The sequence below is a fragment of the Anopheles coustani genome, chromosome 2 (genome assembly GCF_943734705.1).
Source record: "Anopheles coustani chromosome 2, idAnoCousDA_361_x.2, whole genome shotgun sequence".
Lineage (NCBI taxonomy): Eukaryota > Metazoa > Arthropoda > Insecta > Diptera > Culicidae > Anopheles > Anopheles coustani.
Window position 1 is genome coordinate 26,087,747 of NC_071289.1, and position 24,878 is coordinate 26,112,624.

Sequence of the window (24,878 nt, forward strand, 5' to 3'; positions counted from 1 at the left end):
GTTGGTATGCGTTCTGAAAAGTTTACTTTGAGCATTTTCAGATATTGCGCTCTAGTTTACGATGGCTTGCAATACAATTGAAGTTGATTGATGAGTGACACGTGTCAGTACCAATCAAATATGATCAACCCTCATTGCGGTCGATAGTTGTGCCGATCACAAATTCTACCTTCGTTCTCGTCTATCAATTGATCACATGTTTGTGCAAACTATTTTAGCATGGTGTATTGATTTGCTGGCAGCATGAAATGATCTTACTTCATGCTACAATTCGACACAATTAGATTCCTTCTTCCTTTGCGGAAGATTGGGTTTGCAAACCCGCCTTTTCCACTTTCTAACCTTCTATGAATCAGAATAATTGTTTTTTCAAGCATGTAACTAAAAATGTTTGATTCATACGTTTTTATCGAATTTAGATCTTATTTTGTGTTGTTATTGTACTTTCGCGTGTATAACATCACCTTTTCATCCACTTTTATTACTTCGAAATTAATTCGCAAGTTACAGCTGAGTTTTTTGTACTGAGTTGCTTTACCAATGAATATATTTGCCCTTGTGACTCAACACTAGTTTTAGGCAAAACAGATGGTTACATGGTGGTGAGGGGGTAACGCAATAAACGCAAAATTATTTAATGTTCAAATTTAAATGCCTATGTTGTTAACGATGGGCGTCAAACGCATGATGAACGACACTTAAAGAAAGTTAGTGTAGTCGTAGTAAGTTGTTATCTTTGCTCATAAATTCTTAACCGGCAACCGATTTGTAAAGGTTTCACATGTAAAAAAACAAGTTGTGTCAAGGTGATATTTAGTGTTTTAAGCAAGCATTCGAAGTTAACTCAACTGTGATTGAATCGTATAAGACACTAAAGATCGTAAAATAACTCCGTCATATATAATAATAGTTTGTTTGTGATGTTTTCACAAAAAAACGGCGATAAAACCGTTTGACAGACAGGAAAAAACATTCCCTTTTCTTCGTCTTGTTTTTCCCCGTCGAACGGAACGGAACCATCGCTGTAAGTGGCCGTATCGACTAATGTAACGCGCTTCACCGCGCCTCGGCTAATGTTTCCATCGACGACAAAACTGCTCAACGGAACGCGCGAAAGTAATTTCTTTTTTCTTTGCCACCAGTCGTGAACTTTCTCCCTCTAAAAATCGACATCGAAATCAACACATTTCACGTTCGAACGTCCTCGAGGTCTCCACCATCGTCGCCGTCGTTGAGCCACGGGGGGAGGTCGCGTTCGGTTTCGCTGTTGTGCATAAAAAGGTAATCTTGTTACGCTGCACTTCGTCACCTTTCAGCGGAGCGTGCGGTGGTTCCGGAGGAAGCAATCGAGGGATAAGGCGTGTGGGCTGCAGTGAAGGGGTTTAGTTTTTTTTAAATGGATAGTTCAAACCTCCACCAGCCCCATCCCTTAGTTCAACCGCAAAACCGAAGCTCGAACCTACGCGAGTTCTTTCCAGTTGTAACGAGCGTTTTCCTTCTTCCAAACCGCAACATGGCGTTCGAGGGGATGAGTTTGCGTTACGTTCGGTTGACGGTTGTTACGCCCCGGTGGATAAATAATTTCGCTCCAACTCTCTCGGCGCGCGATGGAAGTGGATTAGCAATCCGCCCTCCGCTGAAGGCATGCCGCGGGAACAGATTGGCGACGCACTAGGAGCCCGGACTGACTGAATCCACTCATAACCGTTCTATTTCCGCTTGCAGGAGGCAAACTTTGCCGGAGTGTGCCGGAACAGGGCGTACTCGGTGAAACAACACCATGTCGTGCGTCAGTGCGAAGATGTGCGCCTAACAATCACACTGATTGTCGTCCCCACTATGTGTGTGTGTGTGTCGACCCAAGCTCCCCATGTCGATTGACATCAGGTGGCCTAAATTTGCACTCGCCAAACACAAGGGTCCGCGTGCAGACCGACCGGGGCTGAACTGGATCCCTTTGATGGATAAACAGCACATAAAAGAAGCAGCATCGCAAATAAGCTCAGCATTATCCCGGGTCCCTCTGGGGAGCCCCCTAGGCCCCCCTCCGGGCTACAGACTGTGCCGGACACTTGACGTTTGGAGATCGTTGGTGAATTGTTTGATTTATTGCTCGACCATGTTCCCATACATATGGGCCGCATATTGGACCGACCGAACTCCCCTTGCTCCAAGCCGTCAATGTCGCACGTTGATCCATAAGGCACCAGCACTGGATTTGGTTAATTTAAATTTCAATGGCTCTGTTAATGGAACACAACTCGCGTAGCGTATGGATCTCTCACCCTAACGAGGACTAATCTACCGTCGCAAGCTGAGCTCCGGGAGCCACCATGGAACCGGTGGTCGCATTGGCATGATCTAATCGCGACAGGATTGATGAATGGACATTAGCGAAAAAAAAAAATGGCCTGGTAAAAGCCAGATGTCCCACAGTGGCGACCCTCTCCGTGACTTGACTTCGCAATGATGGCGGGAGGAAGTCGATGGGAGTTGGATGGTGTATGCCACAGCATGATTTCCACATGGAAGTGTCCCAGGTTTTAGCTCAAGGTTAGGTTCTCGGGAGGGGGGAGCAGAGCTTGGCATGGAAGCATCCAATTTATATATGTCTTACCATTTATCTCTTGTTGTTGCGAGGCAGTTTTGCTGCTGTTTGAAAAATGTAACTTATGCCCTTTTGTTGTCACAACCTTTCAATGGCAACCTTGCCAAGTGCACGTGTTTATTGTGTGGTAGAAGGGTCGCAACATAAAAAAGATACAATATTATCCAGCGAATCCATATCGCATGTTTCCATTTATGCTTTTGATCGCAATCCTGTTGAAGGTCAGCCTTTCTTTGTTACGTTATCAGGACGTCGTTCTAGGGTAGACATTGTACAATTTATCCCGTCCTCGGACAAACGATTATCTTCAAGAAGATCCCCAAGGAATGGGAAACAACAATGTCATGCAGGACTATGGTATCTGACTTGGGTGCAGTGCGGTGCAGAACCCCGATACACAATAGCTGACAGCATGTTCCTCCATTTTCCATTGTAAATAGACAAGCGGTTTTCTTTCAATGTCCCCGCCCGGTTGAACTACCTATACGCCGAGATTTTCTGTGCCATTCGGCAAAATTTGCAAGTCAGCAATCAACGGCACTTGCTCCAGTTTAGCCCTCCATTCCGGATTTGTCACTGTACACTGGTGCGCCATGTGAATTGCGTTGTGGAGACCCTTTTTCTTTCGCTTCGCCATAAAGAAAACAAGAACCCTCTACATACTGACAAACCCGTTTTGAAATGCAGTTCATATTTCTCAAAAAGGGTTTGCGGGGTTAAGCAGGGGGACGTACTTAGGTTGCCATTATCGAGGTGAAAACGTGAGCTAATGCAACCGGAGAGCACTAATGGCTCCAGAATTGCGGCCAACACGAGGGGTCATCCCTCACGTCCGTTGGAAATTCGAAAAGGGCTAAAGGTAGATGTATGTCTCGGCTCGACCGCCTTCTGGTAGTATGAGAAAAAGCTGCAGCCTCTTTAACTCCACGTGGCAAAAAAGTGTGCTTTCGGTTGTTTTAAAACACGTTTGCCTGGTGCCTCCCAACTTATTAGTGAGTTCTAAAAAAGTTCCTTCGAAATTTTCGATAATAGTTGTAGAAAATTTGGGGATCCCGAATCGGTATTAAGGATTCACCCCACTTTGGCGATAAGTAATTCATTACAAAGTCTAGGGTTTCGCATCTCTTTGAAATTTGTCAAAAATTCTCTTTGGCGATAAGTAATTCTTTAACTAAGTCTAGAAATTTGCATCTCTTTGAAATTAGTAACTCTTTTACAGATGGTTGTCTTATTTAAATTCCAATCCTTGTGGCGATCACTAACTCTTTCAATTGTTCATTCGTTCTTTTGAGATTCGACTTCTCGTTTATGAATCTAATCTCTCTCTGAAGCAATTAATCACTGATTTCGCGTGTTCAAAACAATTTAATTATTCTTTCGTTCTTTTGAGATTCGACTTTCCGTTTATGAATTAAAACTGTCAAGCAGTTAATCTCTGATTTCGCGTGTTTAAAATACACAATCATGCAAGATTTACTAAAAGACTTATAAAAAGATTCGAATCATCATCATGATGATTGCTAAATCGGTTTGCTATCCCTAGAAAAAGTTATTATTCCCATCATCAAGCCGTAACGATAAAGAAACCGCTTTCCGAAAACAAGGAAGAGTCATCTCGGAATAGCAATGAAAGTTTCTGGTTTCTGTAAACTGTAAAACAAGTCTTTCAATTTATCGCACGTACTTACGCACGCACGCACGCACGAACCAAGCGCCACTATGGGATAAGAGATTATGTAGCATTTTTATTATGTTTCCCTCGGTGCGTATCTATGTTTTTTTCCGCGCGCGTGCGTTACGCGTATGACCCAAGCACTTATGAGCATTTGTTTACGATGCAAGCTTTGCGCGATGATTTGATTTGGTGTTTCTGTGTGCCCCCCCTCCGGTATGTGTTTGGTCTTTGCCGACGATCCTTGCCTCCCTTTTCCCCCCGAGTGTCAGCTTTCGGCGTCGCGATTGTGCAACACGGAATCGCACTGGTTTATTGTTATGCTGTTTTTTTTCTGTTTCGGCTTCTACTATTGGTTTACCGCTTTGTCTCGCTTCCCCACAACATGATCCAATGAGTAGTTCCTTGTTAGGCTAATGATCGACGATGAGATTGCGTCATGTGGAGTGTGCGACATGGGGAGTTTTATATTTTCCATTCGCAGCTCCAGCCCCCCGAATCCATTCGGGACGAGGGAAACGTGGTACCTGTGCACCACTACTACTAAGGTGTACTTTAATTTTTGGCATTTTTATTTATTGGCTTGCGAAAACATTAAAAATAAGGCAGTTTGATTTGTCTTCACGATGATGAACCGCCGGCCCTCGAGCGGGGCTATTCACAAAGAAACGGCATTTCTAGCGGCATGTAAAATTAATGATTCTCCGACTTTTTGTGGGAAAAATTTCCCTTAAAAAACGATATTTTGGTGATTGCTTGCTTTACGATCAGCGTGATTATTTGATTGCTCATTTCACCAAAAAAAAAAGGGGTTGAGGTTTTTACTTTGCCCAACGAGACAAACTTTTTTCAGTTAACGTTGTTCGCAATTGAGTCAGTTATTACGTATCTCGTGTTAATTTCACTTGTTTGTTCATGATTTGTTTCACAATGTACGATCGGTTGCTTTCCATGTGAATAATTCATTTCTGTCGCGCTTGGGTTTTATGTTTATTAATTTTGGCAGTGATTTTTTCAACTTTTCTGTTACTTTTTGGCCCAAAAATTCCTACAGTCCAGCCTTACTTTCTCCTTATCACACCTTGTTTGTTTGATTCCCTCCCAGTCAGTTTCTCGTTTCCTCTTTGGGGTCTTTTTCTCACAAGCCACATGTGGAGGTGCGGCTTCTGATTAGTTGTGTCGCTCTGCTTGTCATTTTCGAGCGTATGTTATCGCGTCAAACTGTTAGTGGTCACTTCCTACTGTTTGGATCTCTCTGTGAGTCTCTGAAATTCCTCTCGACTAACCAACGTTACGTCGGACTGGGGTGTGGATGCATACGCCTGATGAAGGCTTAACTCCGGTAGCTCGAAGCCACTTCTGGTCTACTCTGGAGGAAAACATTTCTTTTTCTTGCTGTGTGTCTTTTTTCTCACTATTTCAACTCCTTCTCCATCGTCTCGGAACAACTGACTGTCCATCATAATGGTGTGTGTCGAATAGGCGGCGTTGCGGCGTGTGGTCTATCATTTTTTCACTACTTTTTTCCTCCTCTCGCCCGGTGGCTTTTCCTCTGGCCACGATCGCGATGCTAGGGGCGCGTGCCGACCTCGTCCACTCCCGGGCGTTTGATTGCACTTCAAGTCATGAATAAACATTATGTGTATTGCACCGAGAGCGATGCTGCGTGCTGCGGGCCTGCCTTGTGGCATGAATGGACGCACGGTTTCATCTCGATCGCACACACACGCATGCACGAATTACCGCGCCCGTAGAAGGTGAAAAACTGGGACACGGTACCCGGTATTTTTTCCGTAGTGAAATGGAATTGGTTTTCATCAAACTCTCTACCCTGAAATGTTCGCCGTGGACAATTTCCTTTTCTATACAGCCGTTGCCTTTACATTTTGTCCAAGAAGCAAGTATTATTGTCTCAAAGGCTTGTGTTGATGAATTAGTTTTTAAAATAGCGTATCACTTTTTGTCTCCAAGGCAACTTTATTAAAATCATCCTTTTGTCTAAGGATAAACAAGATAATTGTAGAAATTTTATAATTATGTTCTAGCTGCCAAACGCCACCATTCTTGATACTAAAGCTGCTTTTTGTATAATGCAAAAACTGCTCGTCATATTTAACTTTATGTAACGTGACACAATTTTTAGAATGCGACAAATGTTTGATTGTAAAAAATTGCTGCCGTAGAGGAAAATATAGGTGACTACGAAGGAAACTCGTATTGGAAAACTATGTTTTATTTTGTGGTCATTTATTTTGATGTTCTTTTTTTAATATTTCGTATCGAACCCAACGCCCATCGGAAATGTTTCACATAGTTGCCTAAACTATTTTCGTGAAAAAATAAATAAATTAAAAACATCCATCCGGATAGATCCTACAAAATGGTAATTTTAAACATGATTCGATTCATCTGGATGAATCCCACAGAATGGTAATTTAAAGCATGGTTGAACATCTGTGTATCGCAGGAAAGTGTCGGGACCACCCTTCATGTCGCCAACGGTCATTTCACTAACGCCCACAGCCCTATGCCAGAGCACTATTTGCCCACGAAGGATCGTCGATGTCGGCCACCCATCTGCGGGCCGGAAATGCTGGGCAAACAACTCATCATCACAACCCGAGCACACTCGGCTTATATGCTCGTTTGTTTGCACAAAACCAATTTGTATCTCACGAGCTGTCCTGTCCTGTCCCCCCCCACACCAGACGCCGGCCACATTTCGCTTTTCTTTTCTCTAACGCCTCAACCCCAGGACAAACACCTCCGCCGTGAGTGGTGTCCGTTTCGTTATGCTGCATGCATTTCGATGTTGCTGGTGTTGCTCTTTCTCCCTTTTTTCCACTCCGAGAAACGAGGGCAACACCTTTGCAACTGTCCAAGGCACCCGTGCGCCACCCGCCACCCCGCGCCGGTTTGCCGGATCGATGTAGTTCAGTGGAACAGCATCATTAGACGAGAGATCCGATTCGTGCGGTGGAAAATGGTGGGTCGCGGCGTCCGGCCAATGCTGCTGCATTTATGTACTTTGTTTCCCTTTTTACACTTCTTATGCCCCGCTTCTGGACGAACCCGGGGCGTAGGGTCAACGATTGGCCGGTGACACCGATTTGGTGGTTCGATTTCGAAGGCGGAAAAAAGCGAAAAGAAAAACGGGAGTTCCTTCCTTCCCTCCTCCTGCTGCCCGGGGTTGGAAATGCAATTTGAAGTGCGCCCGATGGTTGACGGTAGCTTGACACGATTCCGACCGTTGACACAAGGCTTGAGAGGGTGGGAGAGAGGAAGGTCAGGCGGAGGAGGTTGCGGTGCTGATGGGGGAATAATTTATTTCATGCAGCTTCACAGGATAGACCGCGTTCGTTGGCAGCATAACAAGCTTTTCTCAAGCTGAATCATCTTCGTTCGTGATGAGGAAACTTTATATGATTTGCGTTAGGCATAAATATTAATAGTTTTGATTATCAAAGGTCATCTTTGTGATCCCAATCGGAAAGCAAATCATCCTTGGTGTATGAAACAAAATGCTGCAACGTAAAATTATCTTTGAATGAAAAGAATTTAATTTTTGAGTGGTTTATAGATCATTTTGTTAATGTTTCAGAGTTCATAGTTCCTTCAAATAAATTGCTTTCAAATTGGCACAAATATACCCGTTTCACGACCCGAGAGAATTTTACGAGCCGTCAATTTAATTTAACATCAATAAAAAAAAATTACGGACTAGGGGTTTTTAAGTAAACTAGAAAATTTAAGTTGACCGACCAATTGGTAGCAAATGTTTCATTGTGGATTTTTCTGTGATCTCGTATGTAAACTCTCGATGAAAAAATTTTATGGAAAACGCATTGCCGGAAGATTAATGTTCTTTAATTTACGAACAAAATGGCAACTACTTAAATCAAAGGGAAAGAAAATGGAGAAAACCGGAAGCTGTTGAGTTGCAGCTGCTTCCATATTTCGTCAAACTTCTTCTAGGCTTGAACAAGTCGTAAACTCTCTTGGAAACTTTGTTCCAAATTGTTCTTCATCGAGCATTTCGGTGCCTGTCGGATACAGCGAGAGAAAAAGACCGACAAAGATCGACAAAAAGGCTTGTTTGGTGAAACATTGTCCAACCGCAATTTGTCACCGGGGCGGTTTGGTACTTCCCTCCTCTTAAACTCTTATGTCTATTGCCTCTATGTTTCTTTTTTTTTTACACGTTCTTCTCCGTCTCCAGATAGGATGCCATAGCCACTCGACCATCGCGACACAATAGCCTGATGATCCCGCGGCAGGTCCACCATTGTCGCGGGGTCACCCATTGTTGTAAACCGCGTACAAATTTGTTCGTAACGGTAGCGGATGTTTTTTTCTTCTTGTTTTAGTCGGGTGGGTTTGTGTGCGGTTTTGCGGTTGGCGGGGAGTCAAGAGGAAAATGGTTAGTCTTTTGGGTGGTGGCCACCCCTTTTCTCAGTTTTTTTTTCACCCGTATTTTATTCCGTTCGCCCGACTTCTCGACACTTCCAGTAGAGTTCCCCCGGGAAACGACACGGACCTGAAGCTGCTGAAGAGGCCGCGTCCATCGTTGACGTCGCGACGAACGGCTTCAATTACATTAAGTGCCCAATTGAGCATGTTCCACGTATTGGTACTGGTGCCACATACTCCCTTTCCGCAGCCCGAGTCCTGCCGGAAGGATGCTGACAAAGGTAGCATTTCCCAAGCAGAAAGAAAAGGGGGAAAAGACGGAAGCCCTTGCGTCAAGTACCTCGAAAGTGGCCAAGAGAAGAGAGTTCGAACTGTATGAGCAGCCCACTTTCACTTCGGCCGCTCTCCGGGCACCGGTACTCGGAAAAGAGTACACGTGGGTATGGTATGGGCTTTTCCTCGCGGCTGTAAAGACAGCTGCAGTAACGTTAGAAATAGCGGTTGTCTGTGCGTTTTGTGATGAAGCTAAATCGACCGTTTTTTCTTCTGTGCGTTCCGAAACACGTAAGTCCCTAAAGTCTTGCTTAAAAGTTCATTAGGGAAGCTGAGCTGGGTTTCCCGTTCATCGAAACGTGAACAACCTAATCAAAACTAAAGAAACACACAAAAATCCTACACTAGTGGAATGTGGCTAACGAAAACATAAACAGGCAGTGCGCACACGTCTGGATCTCGCTGGGGGTTAACGGTGGTCAGCCAAAGCTAAGCCAGATCCAGCATCAACTGTTCGACGCCCCGCAGCCGCCGCCGAACGAAGCGGCGCGTCCAGTTTCTATGACTGTGTGTTTTCGAATGGATTTCCACAATCCACCGTAAAACGCGGACGTCTGGCAGTCTGGTTTATCTGGCGCACTTAAAATGTGCATGCCTGCATGTGCGCCGATGCTGCCCCGACATGCCACAGCTTTCCGTCCCTTTTTCGGTTCGTTTAACATTCATGCTTCGTTTTTTTCTCTATTCCTCCATCAAATGAATTACCAACGGCTCAAGTGAGATAGATATTTGTGGAGTTATAAAGGAGATGGGAGGGCGATGAGCCGTCGTGTGTTCCACCCATTAGATTAGCCGCACATTCGGTATGCAGTGCGGCTCCACTTTATCCCGCACGTCGATTAAGTGGACCCATTTTTGTTTCTCCATTTTGTGGAGTGTGCTTGTTTTATGGCCACCTAATGAGTCTCGCTTTTCCGAGGATGTACGGGAGGTGATTCCTTTCGCTTCTGGTTGGTTCGATGAGATACTTTACATAAAATTATGAGCCATTTTTTGGGGAACAGCCAGACTGGACAGAGTGTAGTGTTGTTTGAGCAGCGAAAGGTAGCGAGCGAGGATTTTAAATGACCATACGAGTTTTTACTTTTCCCTTTCACTGGCTGGTAAATCGCCCCTAAACTATACGTTCAAGTGGTAAATGCCCAAGTTGATCGTTAAATGCAGCAAAAAAGGAGGAAATTTTAAAGGACATTAAACATCATGTATGACTCAACGCTATCTGCCTAACGGTTCTTGAACCCTAACTTGAACGTCAAATGTTTCATCCGTTGCCATGGTAATTTGAGTTTACAAGTGCTAGTTCGAGGTTACTATAGTGGATGTTACTATAGTTTAGAATTAAAATTTTTCATATTGAGATTTTTAAAACGATTTAAACATTTTTTTTTATATTGAGATGATGTACATATATTGTGTTTAATTTAATTTGGCCCAAATCAGAATACCCAACAACTGTCTGTAAATAAGTTCTTCATGTAGCAAATTATTCTTCCGTGCTGATTATTCTGCTGCGCTGTCATCATCAATCCAATATTTTCCGACGTAGCTCTACATTTCACCCTCTCCCCCACACCACACTCCGGTGTCGTGAACTATCGGTAATTTGATGGTGCGTCGTTCGGAATTTAAATCACATTACGTAACCCATCCGCTTCGCATTTCTAATGCATGATTTATAAGGTTTCCCCCATACGATCGATGATCCGGTGGTCGTGCACGGATGGTCGAACGGTTGGGTGAATTTGGGTTGTGTAGGAAAATTATATATACGTTCGTCAAATTGTTTCGACGCAAGTTGGAAAGTTAAGTCGTGCATTCTGTGCACTTGCGTTTCGAGCTTCTCTCTATCTCGGTCAAAGCCCTGTGGGAAGCAGTGATTTCACTGGAAAATCAAACTTAAATCCAAACGCAGCATGATGCAGGACACACAGCGTGTCGCTCCAGCTGCGTTTGATTGACATCCAATTAAAGCAACCAGAAACTATCTGGCAGATCCCGAACAAACCCTCGAGGCGGGGAGAGAATGTTCGTCTTTCGAACAAACTTTGCTGCGAATCCTGGAACGGGGAAAACTTGGATCGATCCCCAATTTCCCCGAGTTGAGTGCAAAGTTCGAAACTGAAACAAACCTACACGCAAATCATTTGCTAACATCTGTTTGATATGCGTCAGCAGCAGGATCGCTTTGTTTGAAATATCGATGTCCGATATGCTTGAACCGTTTACTGACCGAATGGAAACGGCTTTCGGTTTTCGTCCTTCAGTAGTGGATTGTGGTCTATTTTTAAAATGGTTTGAAAGGACTCCTGCCGACCGGAACACCACAGTTTCACAGGTCGCTGGAGCTTGTGCTACATCGTATTCCAATAGAAACAAATGGTTTTTCATTATTTTAGAGCCAAATAAGAAGATAAATGTCATCAACGAAAATGATCGATTGGAAACATGTTTTTGTGGAAGAAAAATATATCCCAATATTTATTTTTGACATTCGTTTCCCGTTCGGGTTCCCTCTTGCACAACAACGCGGGGTCGAAGCATTGATCAAACCTTTCTCCCAAGCTACCCGCTTCTACTCGAGCGAAGAAAATACGCACGATTCCAACGACACGATTCCACAAGCTCTATTAGACACGCTGAAATCCCTTTCACTTCGTCTTCGTCCCACATCCACAGCTCATCCGATGCAGTTCCCTCTCCATCTTCCCCCGTTCCTCACAAACGTACACTTTCCGGTTTATGCTCTTAAGATTTCTTCTCGTTTTGTTTCATGAACTCACTACATCAGAGCGCGCCTTATCAGCCTAAAAGAAGCCGTAGAGCGCATTTGTTTTTTTAACTCTCCTACCCAATAAATCATCGTCGCGCCCGTGACACAACGTACGACCGGCATGATGCTGCATTCCGCGTCCCTACCCGGAGCACCGCCATTGATCGTGCTGCCGTTGTCTGGTCTTTTGCCTAATGTGGAAGCATAATAAGAGGTTGAGTCTTCTATTGGTATGCCCGTTTTATTCGGCGGGCGATAAGCGGAAGAGAGTGGTGGACCTGGACTGCGCGGTGGTTTCCAAACCATTTCCCTTACCCACCACCGTTTTAGGCCAGCTGCGGTACTTTCCTACCCGAAGCCAAAAAACTAGTTAAAAGTGCATCGGTTTGCTACTGATACGAACTTGGTTTAGACTTGTTTGAGGGGAGAAAACATGTTCTACTACAACAGGCTCGGTGTTCCAGCTCGTCTCGGAGCAAATGTGAGACAGAGAAAAGTCAAATAGGTGGGATTTTTAATCTACTTATTATGAATAACGTGTTGGAGGAAGGTTAAGAAGTCTCTGGTACGGTTCGTTTCTCTTTTATCGCTTCATAAGTAATAGTTTTTTTTGTGCAGTGTTTGCGAGCTGTGACGAAGTTGTGTTGTTTTTTTTAAATCGAACTCCTATCAGATTATAAATATTGTTTTCATCTCTACTGATAGCTTTCGCTTGTTTTTACCCTCTTATTATAAGTTATTCGTTTGACAAACGTTCTGTAGTAGCTCTCTTTGAGAAAATCATTCATTATTGAGGAGAACGGGGTGATGTAGGTGTAGAAGATGCATTAAAAATTAAAAAAATATCTTTTTTAGGTGAAACCCACATTTCCAGAATCTAAGGTTAACATTCACGCTTTAATATAATTAAAATTATAGCTTATGTTAAAAGTAATGTGAACTCAATTTAAAAATTTTAATTTAAGATATCGGTTGCTTAAACAAATACTGCCTAACCTGCTTACTGTAACATTAAATGCATAGTTTAGGTACTCGCTATGATAGCGCCGCACGGTTTTCAATTCGTTTTTTTCTGGCACACCTAGTCCTTAGTAGAGGCTCGTTTTCTTCATGATCCTTAAAAACTCCTCCTGGTTCACCTCCCCATCGCCGTCCCGGTCGGCTTCGTCGATCATTTCCTGCAGCTCCTCGTCGGTCAAATTCTCACCCAATTCTTTGGCCACCCGTTTAAGGTTCTTGAACGAAATGGTCCCTGTCTCGTCGTCGTCGAACAACCGGAACGCTTTCAGTATCTCCTCCTTCGAGTCCTTCTCCGCCATTTTAACGGTCATCAGCTGGACAAAGTCATCGAACGACAGCTTCCCGGAGCCGTCTTTGTCGATTTCGGCGATCATCTTTTTGATTTCCTCCTTCTTCGGCTCGAACCCGAGTGCTCGGATGGCCACTTTGAGCTCCTTCGTGTCGATCATGCCAGTACCCTCCGAGTCGAACAGATCGAATGCTTCCTTGATGTCCTGCCGCTGCTCGTCGGACAGCTCGAACTTCGGGCCGGATTTTTTACGGTTGGCCCCACCGCCACCGGCCGTGGTTACCCCGGCGCCGGACGTTCCGGTGATACCCGTTTTGTTGGTAGTTTTTGTTCCTGTGGAAACGGATACGGATCCAGATGCCTAAAAATAAAAACAAACAAACAACGGCGAGAAATGAAACAAAGGTCAAATCGCATGTTTGTATAATATTTTTCTACGAATGACTGGGGGAAAGTTGTTGTTTCCACCCTAGGTGGGTTTCGTGCAGTGTTTTTGGTGAAAACACATGCCCTTGACCACGCGATGGCCTGGCCATGATTATGGAAGGCGTGGAAAGTTACATGCAAAAACAGTCGTGTGAAAAATGTGGTGTGTGCAAAAGCAAGTAAAAGAATGGAAAATGCCTCCATACACACAGAACGCATGCGGTGATGATGTTATGCTAACATTTGGATGTAAATGCCCTCCTTACCATGCTGGTGAATCAGGTGGTGGTTTTCTGCCGGTTCTACTCTTTTCGATGGAAACACGCACTGCTTTTTCAAGCAGAGCACAGAAAGACACTGAGCAGGCGTTGTTGAGTATGTAGACGAGGCCGACTTTTCCTAGTCGTAGGTGGTTTCCTTAGTTTCGGTCGCGAAGGTACGTTTCGTTGTTGCGGCGGTTGCTGGGGAGCCGTGCGTTGCTATAGGAATCCTGGAATATTCCACCAAGGACTCTCGAGGTGCAGCTGGAACTACACAACCGAAGCCACCATCAATTTTCACCGTATTATATTTTTATGCAAGGCACAGTCACGTTTGCACTGCTGTTGAATTTCTAATGATTCTGGTGAATCTAAACCAGTTGCAATGAAAATATTATGCCGCTCTCGGGCCCCGCAGTACACCAGCTGTTGTTTTTACCACCCGCGCTAGCTTTGTGTTATTATCGATTGCTTTCACACACGAGCTGGCAGCTTTTTCGACGCAGCTTCCCAGGGCGCAGCAACCGTAACAGCTGTATGACGTTATCCGTCTGTCTGTCCCGGATGTGGAAAAACAATATTTTTGCACTGCTTTTCGCCGCCCCTCGCACAAGCCACCTTTTCGTTCTGTTCCAATCGGATGCTCCGCTCGACGCGGCGTTATCTTTTGCGAAATCGAATGTAATTCCTAGCTAGCTCAATGGTTAGCGTGCATTATGGACAGCGTGAGCTTCCCGACCGGAATAATAAATTCACTTTTGCACTTCAATTGAGTGGAGTTAAAGGAAAGGAATACAAAACCGCGCACGAACGGCGTGTTGTGCAAACTGACGCGATCGGCAGGTGGACGATGTCTGATATTTTTGACAGCTGTTGTTTATGTTTTCATCTTGGTTTTAAGTATCTTGGCCTACCTTAATACTACAAACCTTTGCTAAGAAATACTTGTTGATTAGAAACCTTGGTCGGCGGTTAGCCTCGTGTTAACCACCTTCCCAGTGCCACAAAATCTCACTGGTGAAAGCTTTCTCACCATAGTGAAAAAGTGGCCTTTTAGCTGGCCCCATTTTGGTTCTGCCTTCATGCCCTGTAGGAATTGGCAAAGCTTTGGAAAAAAGCTCGGAGCGTAAGCTTTGACCAGCCACGCCCCGCGATTGCTTCGCATTGACTTCTGCGTTGGTGGTCGTGCACCCGTGGCTCGGTCACCGTTCGCGCCTCTTCTCTGTCTCATCTCTTCTTTCTTTCTTTCCTTAGCCAGCTTGACTTCCTGAATCTATCGCGCGTGTCTGTTCAGCAGTATGTCCACAGCGCTGGTACGATGCAGTCTCAGTCGGCTGGCTGTGCGTGCTCCGTCCAATTTGCGCACACGCTCTTCCATGCATGCATGCGGCGGGGTCTTCTATGCGGCGCGATGTCGTCGCGTGTCGATTCCGTTCCTTCCTTCTGAAAATAGCAAACTATATACGTTAGGCCATCGCTGGCTCCAACAATCACCGTTCTTGCGTCCAATATAAAATAAGTTTTGATGCGCTCAGGCATCACGAAAAAAAAATTCTAAGTCCAAATATAGAATTTTTCAGTAATTTTTTTTGTTTCAGAAATCGAATGTGCATCATCTGCCGACATGCTGATGTAATCGATTTGTTCGTGACCTAAAGGGAAACAGTTTTTCGGCTCTAACGGGCAAACGGTTGAAGATAGCTAATTGCGGTCTTCGACAAAGTTTTGCTTAACAATAAATTACAACTTTTTTACTTGCACCACTTTCGTCTCCGAGGCTTCCTTCACCCCATAAAAATAAAATTAATAAAATATATATATTTGTTTTTTGCATTCAAAAATTAACTAAAACTTTGCCCATGACTGTAAGGTACTGCAAGAAACATAATGATACGTTTAGGAAACAGTTTTATCCTGAGCGAAGATTTTGTTCTAGTTGAAATGTTCTGTACTGGTATTGCGGCGGTGGCAACGGAGAATGACGGATGAAGAAGAGGCATATACCGCGTGGCAAGTGTACGGTTGAGACCGCAGCGTGTTTTTATGGTCGATACGGACATTTAACAAAGCGTGTCCAGGAACGAAATTCCGCTGCCTTCTATGGCATGCTACCGCGTCGGCTAGCAGCGATAGACTGAAGAGTATATTAAAATCATATCGCACGCATGTGAACGCACTGGAAACGAATGAAAGAATGAAGAGAAATCCAGAAACGCGGTACGCGTCTGCTGGTGCGAACGAATGGTTGAAGCTAAACCTATACATATTTACACATCGTAAATCGCAGGGGGTACCCTGCCGCAGGTGTGAAAGCGAGGGAAAAAAATAAAAACGAGACAAAAGTAGTAAAGCTTATTTTTAATTGCGCCGTTCGACGCTTCGAACAGAGAACGACGCAGAATGAGCCAAGTGAGAATCTCGCCTCATCAAATTTGTGGGAGAGGGGTGTTGGAGAGGAATGAAAGGGAAGCAGAGTGAGCTGCTCGCCCGTGTACAGATAGGACAATACATACAAAAATTAAAGCTCCCGGGTGATTCTTGCGGGCTGGGTTGGTTAGTATAAAGTTTTCTAGGATATTAGGATATCCTTGTTTAAGGATATTGATAATCAATTGCATTTTTATCTTATATATCCGTGGAGAAATACACGGCGAAAAACGAGAGCTTTTGTACTAAAGTGTACTAAAAGCATTGTATCTGTTGCTCATTTAGAAATCGTCGTTTTGCGGAATGTTAAAGTTTAAGGATCTTAGGTTTGAGTCAAAATAACACAGAAATGAATATGTTATTCTTCTTTTGCAGATTACAACCAACATCTACCCAGAGCTTTATGATAAGGGAAATCGATTATCGCACTCGAGTGATACCAGCCAGGCTGATACCATGACATCGGTGACAAGCTCTTCTCTGGACTCGGACGAGGTCGATCTGTCCGGGTTGGTGGAGTCCGTGGTTGACTCGGACGAGGAAGATATTGCTGAAAGTATCGATGTAAGTAAAAAAGCTAGCGTATAGCCACCCCGTTCCGTCAGGTCTAATCGTGCGCCCTTTCATTTGCCTTTCACAGAGTTTAAGCGTACGTGACACGGTACGAGAATGCCTGGAAAAGGATCCGAGCGATCGTACGGTGGACGATATCGAGGTGCTGCTCGAGTTTACGCAAAAGTTGAAAGCATTCACAAACATGACGTTCGCGGTCCGGCGATCTCTCTGCTCGGTGATGGTATTCGCGGTGGTCGAAAAGGCCGGCACGGTCGTCATGAACGATGGCGAAGAGCTGGACTCGTGGAGTGTGCTCATCAATGGGCACGTGGAGATCGAACATAGCACCGGGGAGGTGGAGTATCTGCACTACGGTGACAGTTTCGGCATTATGCCAACGATGGACAAGCTGTACCATCGGGGCGTGATGCGGACCAAGTGCGATGATTGCCAGTTCGTGTGCATTACACAGACGGACTACTATCGAATACAGCACCAGGGCGAAGACAACATACGGAAGATCGAAGAGGACGGGCACGTGGTCATGGTAACCGAGCTGCGCAACAGCACCGGAGAGAATGGCACCCGCAAAGGCTACGTGGTTATCCGTGGAACGGTGGAACGGTTGATGCACCAGCTGGTGGAGGACACAACCCAGACCGATCCGAACTATGTGGAAGATTTCCTCCTCACATTCCGCACGTTTATCAACAATCCGATCGATATTTCCAAGCAGCTGCTCAAGTGGTTCAACGTGGAAACCACGAACATCGAGGATGGCAGTGGTGGTACCGGATCTACCGATCACGTGGACAGCAGTACGGCTGTCTCGATGGGTCATCACATTTCGTTGGGGTCGAGCGACAGCGTGCTTTGCGATCGAGTAACGCGAGTGGTGCTGCTCTGGGTGAACAACCATTTCACGGACTTTGACACCGACCCGCAGATGATGGAGTTTTTGGAAATCTTCGAATCGGCCCTGGAAAAGAAGAACATGCTCGAGCAGCTGCGACTGCTGCATGTGTACGCCCAACATAATGCTCGCGAGCGCAACGTAACGCTGGCGCGCAGCTCGCGGGATGAGGATTTAAACTTTCAGGTCTCGGGCGGTCCGGGTGGTATCTTCATCACACGGGTAGAGCCAAAAACGAAAGCGTACGATGCGGGGCTCAAACGGGGCGATCAAATACTGGAGGTAAATGGGCAAAGCTTCGAACACGTGACGTGCGCCCGCGCACTGGACATTCTGATGGGCACGACACATCTCAGTATTACGGTCAAGAGCAACCTATGGGCGTTCAAGGGTATGCTGTCGAGCGCGGAAGGTGGTGGCGGTGACTCGAGTAAGCTGAAGCTTGGTGACCTGAAGAAGGGACTGCGAGCGGATCTGCTGCAGTCGCAAAAGTCGCTCGATCTGGTCGACAAGGCTGGGTTGCCGCAGTTCCTCATGCCGCTACCGGTGCGTGACATCGAGTACGGGCGGAAGGACTCTGGTGGGGCGTCGACACCGTCATCCTCCTCCTCGTCGCAGATGAACAACAACAAGGGTGGCAGCTTCATGACGCTGGGCGGCAAAAAGCGCATCCAGAAGGCACTGATCAAGATGAACCTACTGCCAAAGAATACCCAGGTCTTCCAGGATGATAATATCAATAACAATAATAATAACAATAACAGTAGCAGTACTAATAGCAGCAACAATAGCAACAGCAGTGCCGGTGGGAACAATGGCAACAGCAACAATGGTAGTAATTATGACGGAAGCGATCGTTCGTCGGGCATCAGCGTGAACTTTTCCTCCCAGGCGTCGTCGATATCGACCTCCTCGATCACGACGGCCGATTCGGACGAAACACCGCCGACCTCGACCGCCGCCTACCAGAGCAATCCCGATCTGCGGGAGAATCCCTCCACCCCGGCCAAAGCGCAATCGACGGAGGCGATCATCCCCAAGCACGGGGGCGGCGGCACGCTGTACTACGAGGAGCTGCGGGCGAGCGACTTTCCCGAGCACATCCTTAAGGTGTACAAGTCGGATCAAACGTGCAAGTATCTGCTGGTGCACAAGGAAACGACGGCGCATGAGGTGGTCATGCTGGCGCTGCAAGAATTCGGCATACACGACCCGAGTTCGAACTTTTCCCTGTGCGAGGTGAGCGTCGGCGAGGGTGGTATGATCAAGCAGCGCCGGTTGCCCGATCAGCTGCAGAACCTGGCCGAGCGGATCGGGCTGAGCTCGCGTTACTACCTGAAAACGAACGGCATCACCGAGACGCTCGTGCCAGACGACGTGGCGCCTGAGTTGATTCGCGAAAGTGCGGTACACTTTTTGCAGCTGAACGCGAACGAGCTGGCGATTCAGCTGACCCTGCAGGACTTTGCCATCTTTCGGCAGATCGAGTCGACCGAGTACATCGATGATCTGTTCAATCTGAAGAGCCGGTATGGGAAGCCAATGCTGGTGCGGTTCGCGGAGCTGGTCAACAGGGAGATGTTCTGGGTGGTGACGGAGGTGTGCAGCGAGCATAACATGATGCGCCGGTGCAAGATCATCAAGCAGTTCATCAAGATCGCACGCCACTGCAAGGAGTGCAAGAATTTCAACAGTCTGTTTGCGATCATCAGCGGGTTGGGTCATGCGGCCGTTAGTCGGCTGCGGCAAACGTGGGAGAAGCTGCCGTCAAAGTACCAGAAACTGTTTAACGACCTGCAGGACCTGATGGACCCGTCGCGCAACATGTCAAAGTACCGGCAGCTCATCCAGACGGAGCTAAACGCCCAGCAGCCCGTCATTCCGTTCTATCCGGTTGTCAAGAAAGATCTCACCTTTATTCATCTCGGTAACGATACGAAGATCGAGAATCTTATCAACTTCGAGAAGCTGCGCATGGTGTCGAAGGAAATTCGGACGCTGCTGCACATGTGCAACTCACCGTACGACATTCTGACGATGCTCGAGTACAAATGTCAGCCACCCAGTTCGGCCATGCTCGCCCTGAACCAGATGTCGGTACCGTCGGGCAGCGGGAATCTGATGCTTGCTCCACCATCCGCACCACCACCGGCCTCGGCTGCGGCCGCCTTCGTCCACAGCCAGACGGTAAAGCGGAGGAAAAAATCAACGGCCGCACCGAATCCGAAGAAGATGTTCGAGGAGGCGCAGATGGTGCGGCGTGTGAAGGCGTACCTGAACAACATGAAGGTCACGACGGACGAGGACGAACTGCATCGATTGTCGCTGGAGTGTGAGGCGCAGGGTGGTACGACCCCGAACACGGTGCAGGTGCGCAAACGGTATCCCTCACCGACGCTCTCCACCACCTCGAGCACGAGTTCGACGAGCGAGGGCAAAAAGGGTGCCCTAGGGTTGGGCATGAGCAGTCTGTCGATCGGTAGTGCGAGCAGTGGGAACAGTGGAGCACCGAAGTTTGGTGCCGCCTCGCCACAGGCCGTCAAAAAGCTGCTATCACTGTCGGAGCAAACGAAAACAAGGCCCCATCAACCGAGACATCCATCGGTAGGTTCGGTATTGCCACCGCCGTTGAACACGATCCACCAGCACCACCATCATCACCATCATGGCGGGCTACCTGGTGGGCATCACGGCAGTACCCTCTCTCATTTCCACCACGGACACGCCCCGACGGCCTATTTGCATCACGGCACTGGTCTAACGATAAGTCCTGCGCAATCGCCGGCACACTGTTGCGCCGGTGCTGGTGCTAGCTCGGCGGTAGGAGGTGCCGCTGGTGGAGGTGGTGGAGGTACTGTGGCTGGGGTAGGTGTAATGGGACCACCGCAGTATCCGCCGCCGCAGGGTCACGGAGGTGGCGGAGGAGGATTTACAATGTCCTCGGCGGCCGGCGGAGGTGGTGGAGCTGGTGTCCATTTACCGAACATGCTGTCGAATCCACCGAACTACAGCACCACCATGTCGATGTACCCGAACGGGCGGCCTGTCATGGCTAGCCGGATACTGGAGAGCTCCGTCGATGCACCTAGTCAAATTCCACCCCCAATGGAACTGCCCCCGGAGAGTAGCTCGTTCAGAAGTCCCCCCAACTACGGTAAGTGCCGCTGGAAAACACAAACAAATTCTTGCTTTTAACACTTTGACTGGCAAGCGTTTTTAGAACATTTGTTTAGTACCATCATTTTAATGAAAGTTGTTAATAAAACAATTGCTAAGACTTGTTTGAAACCAGATGCAGAAAAGCCTACTACTATATAAATGTTATACTTTATGAATTTAAAAAAATAAAAAATGATTGTACTAAAACATGTTCTAAAAACGCTGGCGACACTTTGAGTATGAAATATAAAAAATCAATTCCTTTGTTTCCTGTCCTTTAAAAACATTGTTTATGTGTCTTTGTTTTTAAACTTCAGCTCAAACAGCCCATCGAAGGATAGCGAGCAATAATACCACAATCCCGCCACCCTACCCAACGCCGCACCAAAATTTTGGTGCCTCCTCGAGGATCATCGCCGCCGTCGGGATTTCCCCGATTGCACCGAACTACGTGGCACCGGCCGTCAACGCCATGTCGCCCATGTACAGTGGCAACGCCGGTGCGACCGGCGGTGGGGCATCGATTGCGTCGAGTTTACCTCCGGCAATCCCGGCTCGACTACACGAAACGGTCGGTGTAGGTGGGGCGGGCGGTGTGCTCGATTCGGTCCCACCACCGTTACCGCCGCCAAGTTTGGACCTGTCCGCCGAGAGCAGTTCCGTGACGGTGCTTAGCAGTGCCGCTTCCGGTAAGTGCCATTCGCTGTCGCTTTTTTAGGTAGCAAAGATTTCACTTTCTACTCCTGCCATCAGTGTAGTGGTTTTATTCTTCTATTATTGCCTTAGATCTTTTACTTTACATATTTGATGTTACTGTAAGCATTTGAATCTATTTTCGTTCTTATCGATGTTACTATTTTCATCTGTTTTAGTTCTTTTTTTTTCGTTTTGAATATGATAAGCACCATTTGATTGTTTTCCTTGATTCTCTTCAGCATGATTGTTTCTATTCCGGGAATGTTTGGCCCGTATATTTATCGTTTATATTTTAAAATCCATTGAATGTTCTCTTTTTGGTTTATTTTGAGGGAATGCCAATTGGGAATGAGATGATCGAATGACTGGTTTTACTCATACTTGTTTTCGTATATTTGTAAGAATTGATAGATATGCTGTCGTGTCATGGTTCCCTTTCCCTTCTTCCGTTCCATAATGTCGTCACTGAACGTTATAATTTCATGTATTCAGTCTTTGCTGCATGGAAAACGGATGTCGTGTTTCCGTTTGTTGATCTTTCAATTACAACCTTCTCCAGCATGTGCCAGTTTGTGAATACTGTGTGGTAGCGAAATCCTGTCAATATGATTTTTTCATCCGCACACATCACTGTTGCGCCCACGTTGACCACGCTCTGGAAACGTTACATATTTGCAGAGCACGCTGGTAATTCAAAGCCAAACGACGGTAACGACCCGAACGACGAATCCGTTGAAACGGATTGCCTGGCAACGATTTCAACGGACGTTTAAGACGAACCCGGGAAAGAGGGCATCAACAATGAGCCGAGATCCTGTGAATCAGTATAATATGCTTCTTAAAAGGAAGGTTTTTCACACCGCATTTCTAATGGATAATTAAATAACGGGAATTCAAAATAGTCACAAAAGTACATACTGCTATGCATAACCAGATAACACACGCAAGGAAAAAAAAGTTAAAACTAGTTGATGGTATATTGTTGTTGAATTGATCGAATCGATGTTTAAATGAATGATGAGAAGAAGCGAATTGTTTTTTTCTCTTTTCTGAGTATTTAAACGCTGTTTATTTCAACTCTATGCCAAGCTGGTCAGAACAAAAATCCTTCGTTTTTCATTTCCATCACATTCCATAATCGATTTAAAGTCAAGCGCCTGATAAAGTTCTGTTTGATACAGCTTGTCTAGGATTTGTTTGTGTAGTTCATATACATTGAAAAAGGTATAAAGTGAAACGATTCCCAAAAAAAATCTCCACGACTGACCATTAAGCTTACACTTGAACCTGTTGTGCCCAAGTTATAGTGACAACAAAAACTAATTTCCATCCCAAGACTGATGATAAAGCAAAGCAAAGAGATAGCATATTTTTCTATCGACTAGTAGCACACGCCTGGCTACGTATATTCACTACCTACTGTACCCATTCGGGTCCGTCCGGTATATTCAGGACCATAAGGATACTTTCCCCGTCTTACAGGAATACTCTCTGGAATGTGGAGGAGATATATGAAGTCGAGGCTAACCTCCCCTTGTTGTTATTACAGTTATTTACAACTAACTGTTCGCTCCATAGTATCTACCAAAGAAAGCAAGCAAGATTTCATTAGGTATGCACAATTGTGAGGAGCGCCCTGACAGCCCATACAGGTAAAATCGGAAGTTGGAGATAAGTGTTTAAAAAACTCGCACAAACGTGTGCTAAGATGTTTCAGGTATCTATGAGGCTAGAGAAAGAAACAAAACTGTTAAAAATCAAAAGTACCGTTATCATTGTTACAATGATTATATCTAATCGTATGGATACGAAAATCAAACCAAAAAAGGCAAAGAATATAAGTTATAAGATGTATCTATAACCAATCCTATCAGAAGAAGATAGCACCAGAACTCAAAATAAGATTATATAAATTTCAAACATCTATCTCAATGGTTAACATGAACATTATATAAGGAATGAAAAGGAATGAAGAGAATTTGAAATACTCGATAGCATTAGGCATTTTATTTTTCGCTTTCATCGTCAAGTAGCATCGTTTGTTGTGGCTTATTTCATTCTCGTTTTAATTTCAAGAATTTATATTCATATCAATTTTCTCGACGAGCTTTTTTACCTGATAAATAGAGGATGCTTGCTACTTCTATCGTTCTTTAAAAAAAACTAAGTTGTTTATCCAACAAGTTTTGCTACTAAATGCAACATTTCCAGATAACACGAGTTTATAGACTTTGTAGGTAACAAGACGCGTGAAATAGTCCTCATCAGGCAGCTAACAAAACATTTTATACACACTTTGAATGGATAATTGTAACAGTGTTGTTATATTAATATCTACCATGCAGGAAAACGCAGAAAAAGAGGCTAAAACTGATTGTTAAATTTCATAGGAACTATTCGCAGATATAACAAAAAAAAAAAAAATACAATTACACACGTACGTAGGACGTTCTAGCACACAACTGGGCACATTTATCGACGGGAACACACAAATCAAATTGTTATCACAAAACATGAAAAAAAAACTCACACAAAGCTAAATATGTATATCTATATATTTATGGAATGAATTTTCTAACAAACCATATTCTTATAGATGTCACACTGTCGACCGTTTCCACCAGTCATAGCATGGAACATAAGATTCCTAGGTTAAACAAGGATAACAATCCAGGAAACAAACGAACCGCACTGGGCGTATAATCAGCTAGTCTTACTGACCGTGTGACTGCCGACTGAGTGGGAAATAAATAGTACTTCCTTTTTTCTACCTTTACAAAGCAGGAGAAAACCTCCTTGCAAGGGAATGGATGAAGAAGCGTAAGATCTTACTATATACATTCGAGCAAAAGGTGTTTCTTCTTATCTACACATTTGTCTATCGCTATATATATACATATATGAAAATTTATGTAAGGACATGAAAGTAACCTAGTTACGAGCTGGCCAACAGACATATATTCTACAATCCGCATCCAAACGGAAACAAGAAGTTTTGGATAGAGGAACTAAGCAGTGAGTGGTTTCACTATACTGTAGCATTTCAACATACAACAATATCCTGGTGTATCGGTGGATAACCGTCATCCTATTCTACAACACAAAAAAAGCAAGTAAATAAAACCGGACCCTGCAGTGTTTATCTTCATAAATGGATACACGAAATAAATGTTATACTTATACCGACAAATGTCGTAGTTGCACGAAATTGAGATCTATGAATGGCAAAACTTACTAAAACGTGCTTTTTTATAAGACTTATCGGTATGTGACTTAAGTATGTGAGACATACTTTATGTTTCCTGTGGTCAAATGGAGATGACATTTTAACTTATAATTT

The 24,878-nt window shown here is 45.1% G+C and overlaps 2 protein-coding genes across 3 annotated transcripts in view; one reads left to right on the plus strand and one right to left on the minus strand.

Moving 5' to 3' along the window:
- The window catches only part of LOC131266347 (rap guanine nucleotide exchange factor 2), a 38,044-nt gene that overhangs the window by 9,396 nt on the left and 3,770 nt on the right, over window positions 1-24,878 (plus strand). For both annotated transcript variants that reach the window (XM_058268828.1, XM_058268830.1), the window contains exons 3-5: window positions 16,591-16,779; window positions 16,856-20,837; window positions 21,160-21,531. In XM_058268828.1, the coding sequence (XP_058124811.1) occupies window positions 16,591-16,779; window positions 16,856-20,837; window positions 21,160-21,531 (4,543 nt within the window). The remainder of the gene's footprint in view (window positions 1-16,590; window positions 16,780-16,855; window positions 20,838-21,159; window positions 21,532-24,878) is intronic.
- Window positions 11,479-14,601, minus strand: LOC131266348 (uncharacterized). Its single transcript, XM_058268831.1, has 2 exons — window positions 13,795-14,601; window positions 11,479-13,463 (listed from the first exon to the last, which is right to left on the minus strand). Exons 1-2 carry the CDS (start codon window positions 13,795-13,797, stop codon window positions 12,882-12,884), a joined length of 585 nt encoding a protein of 194 aa, XP_058124814.1. The 5' UTR covers window positions 13,798-14,601; the 3' UTR covers window positions 11,479-12,881.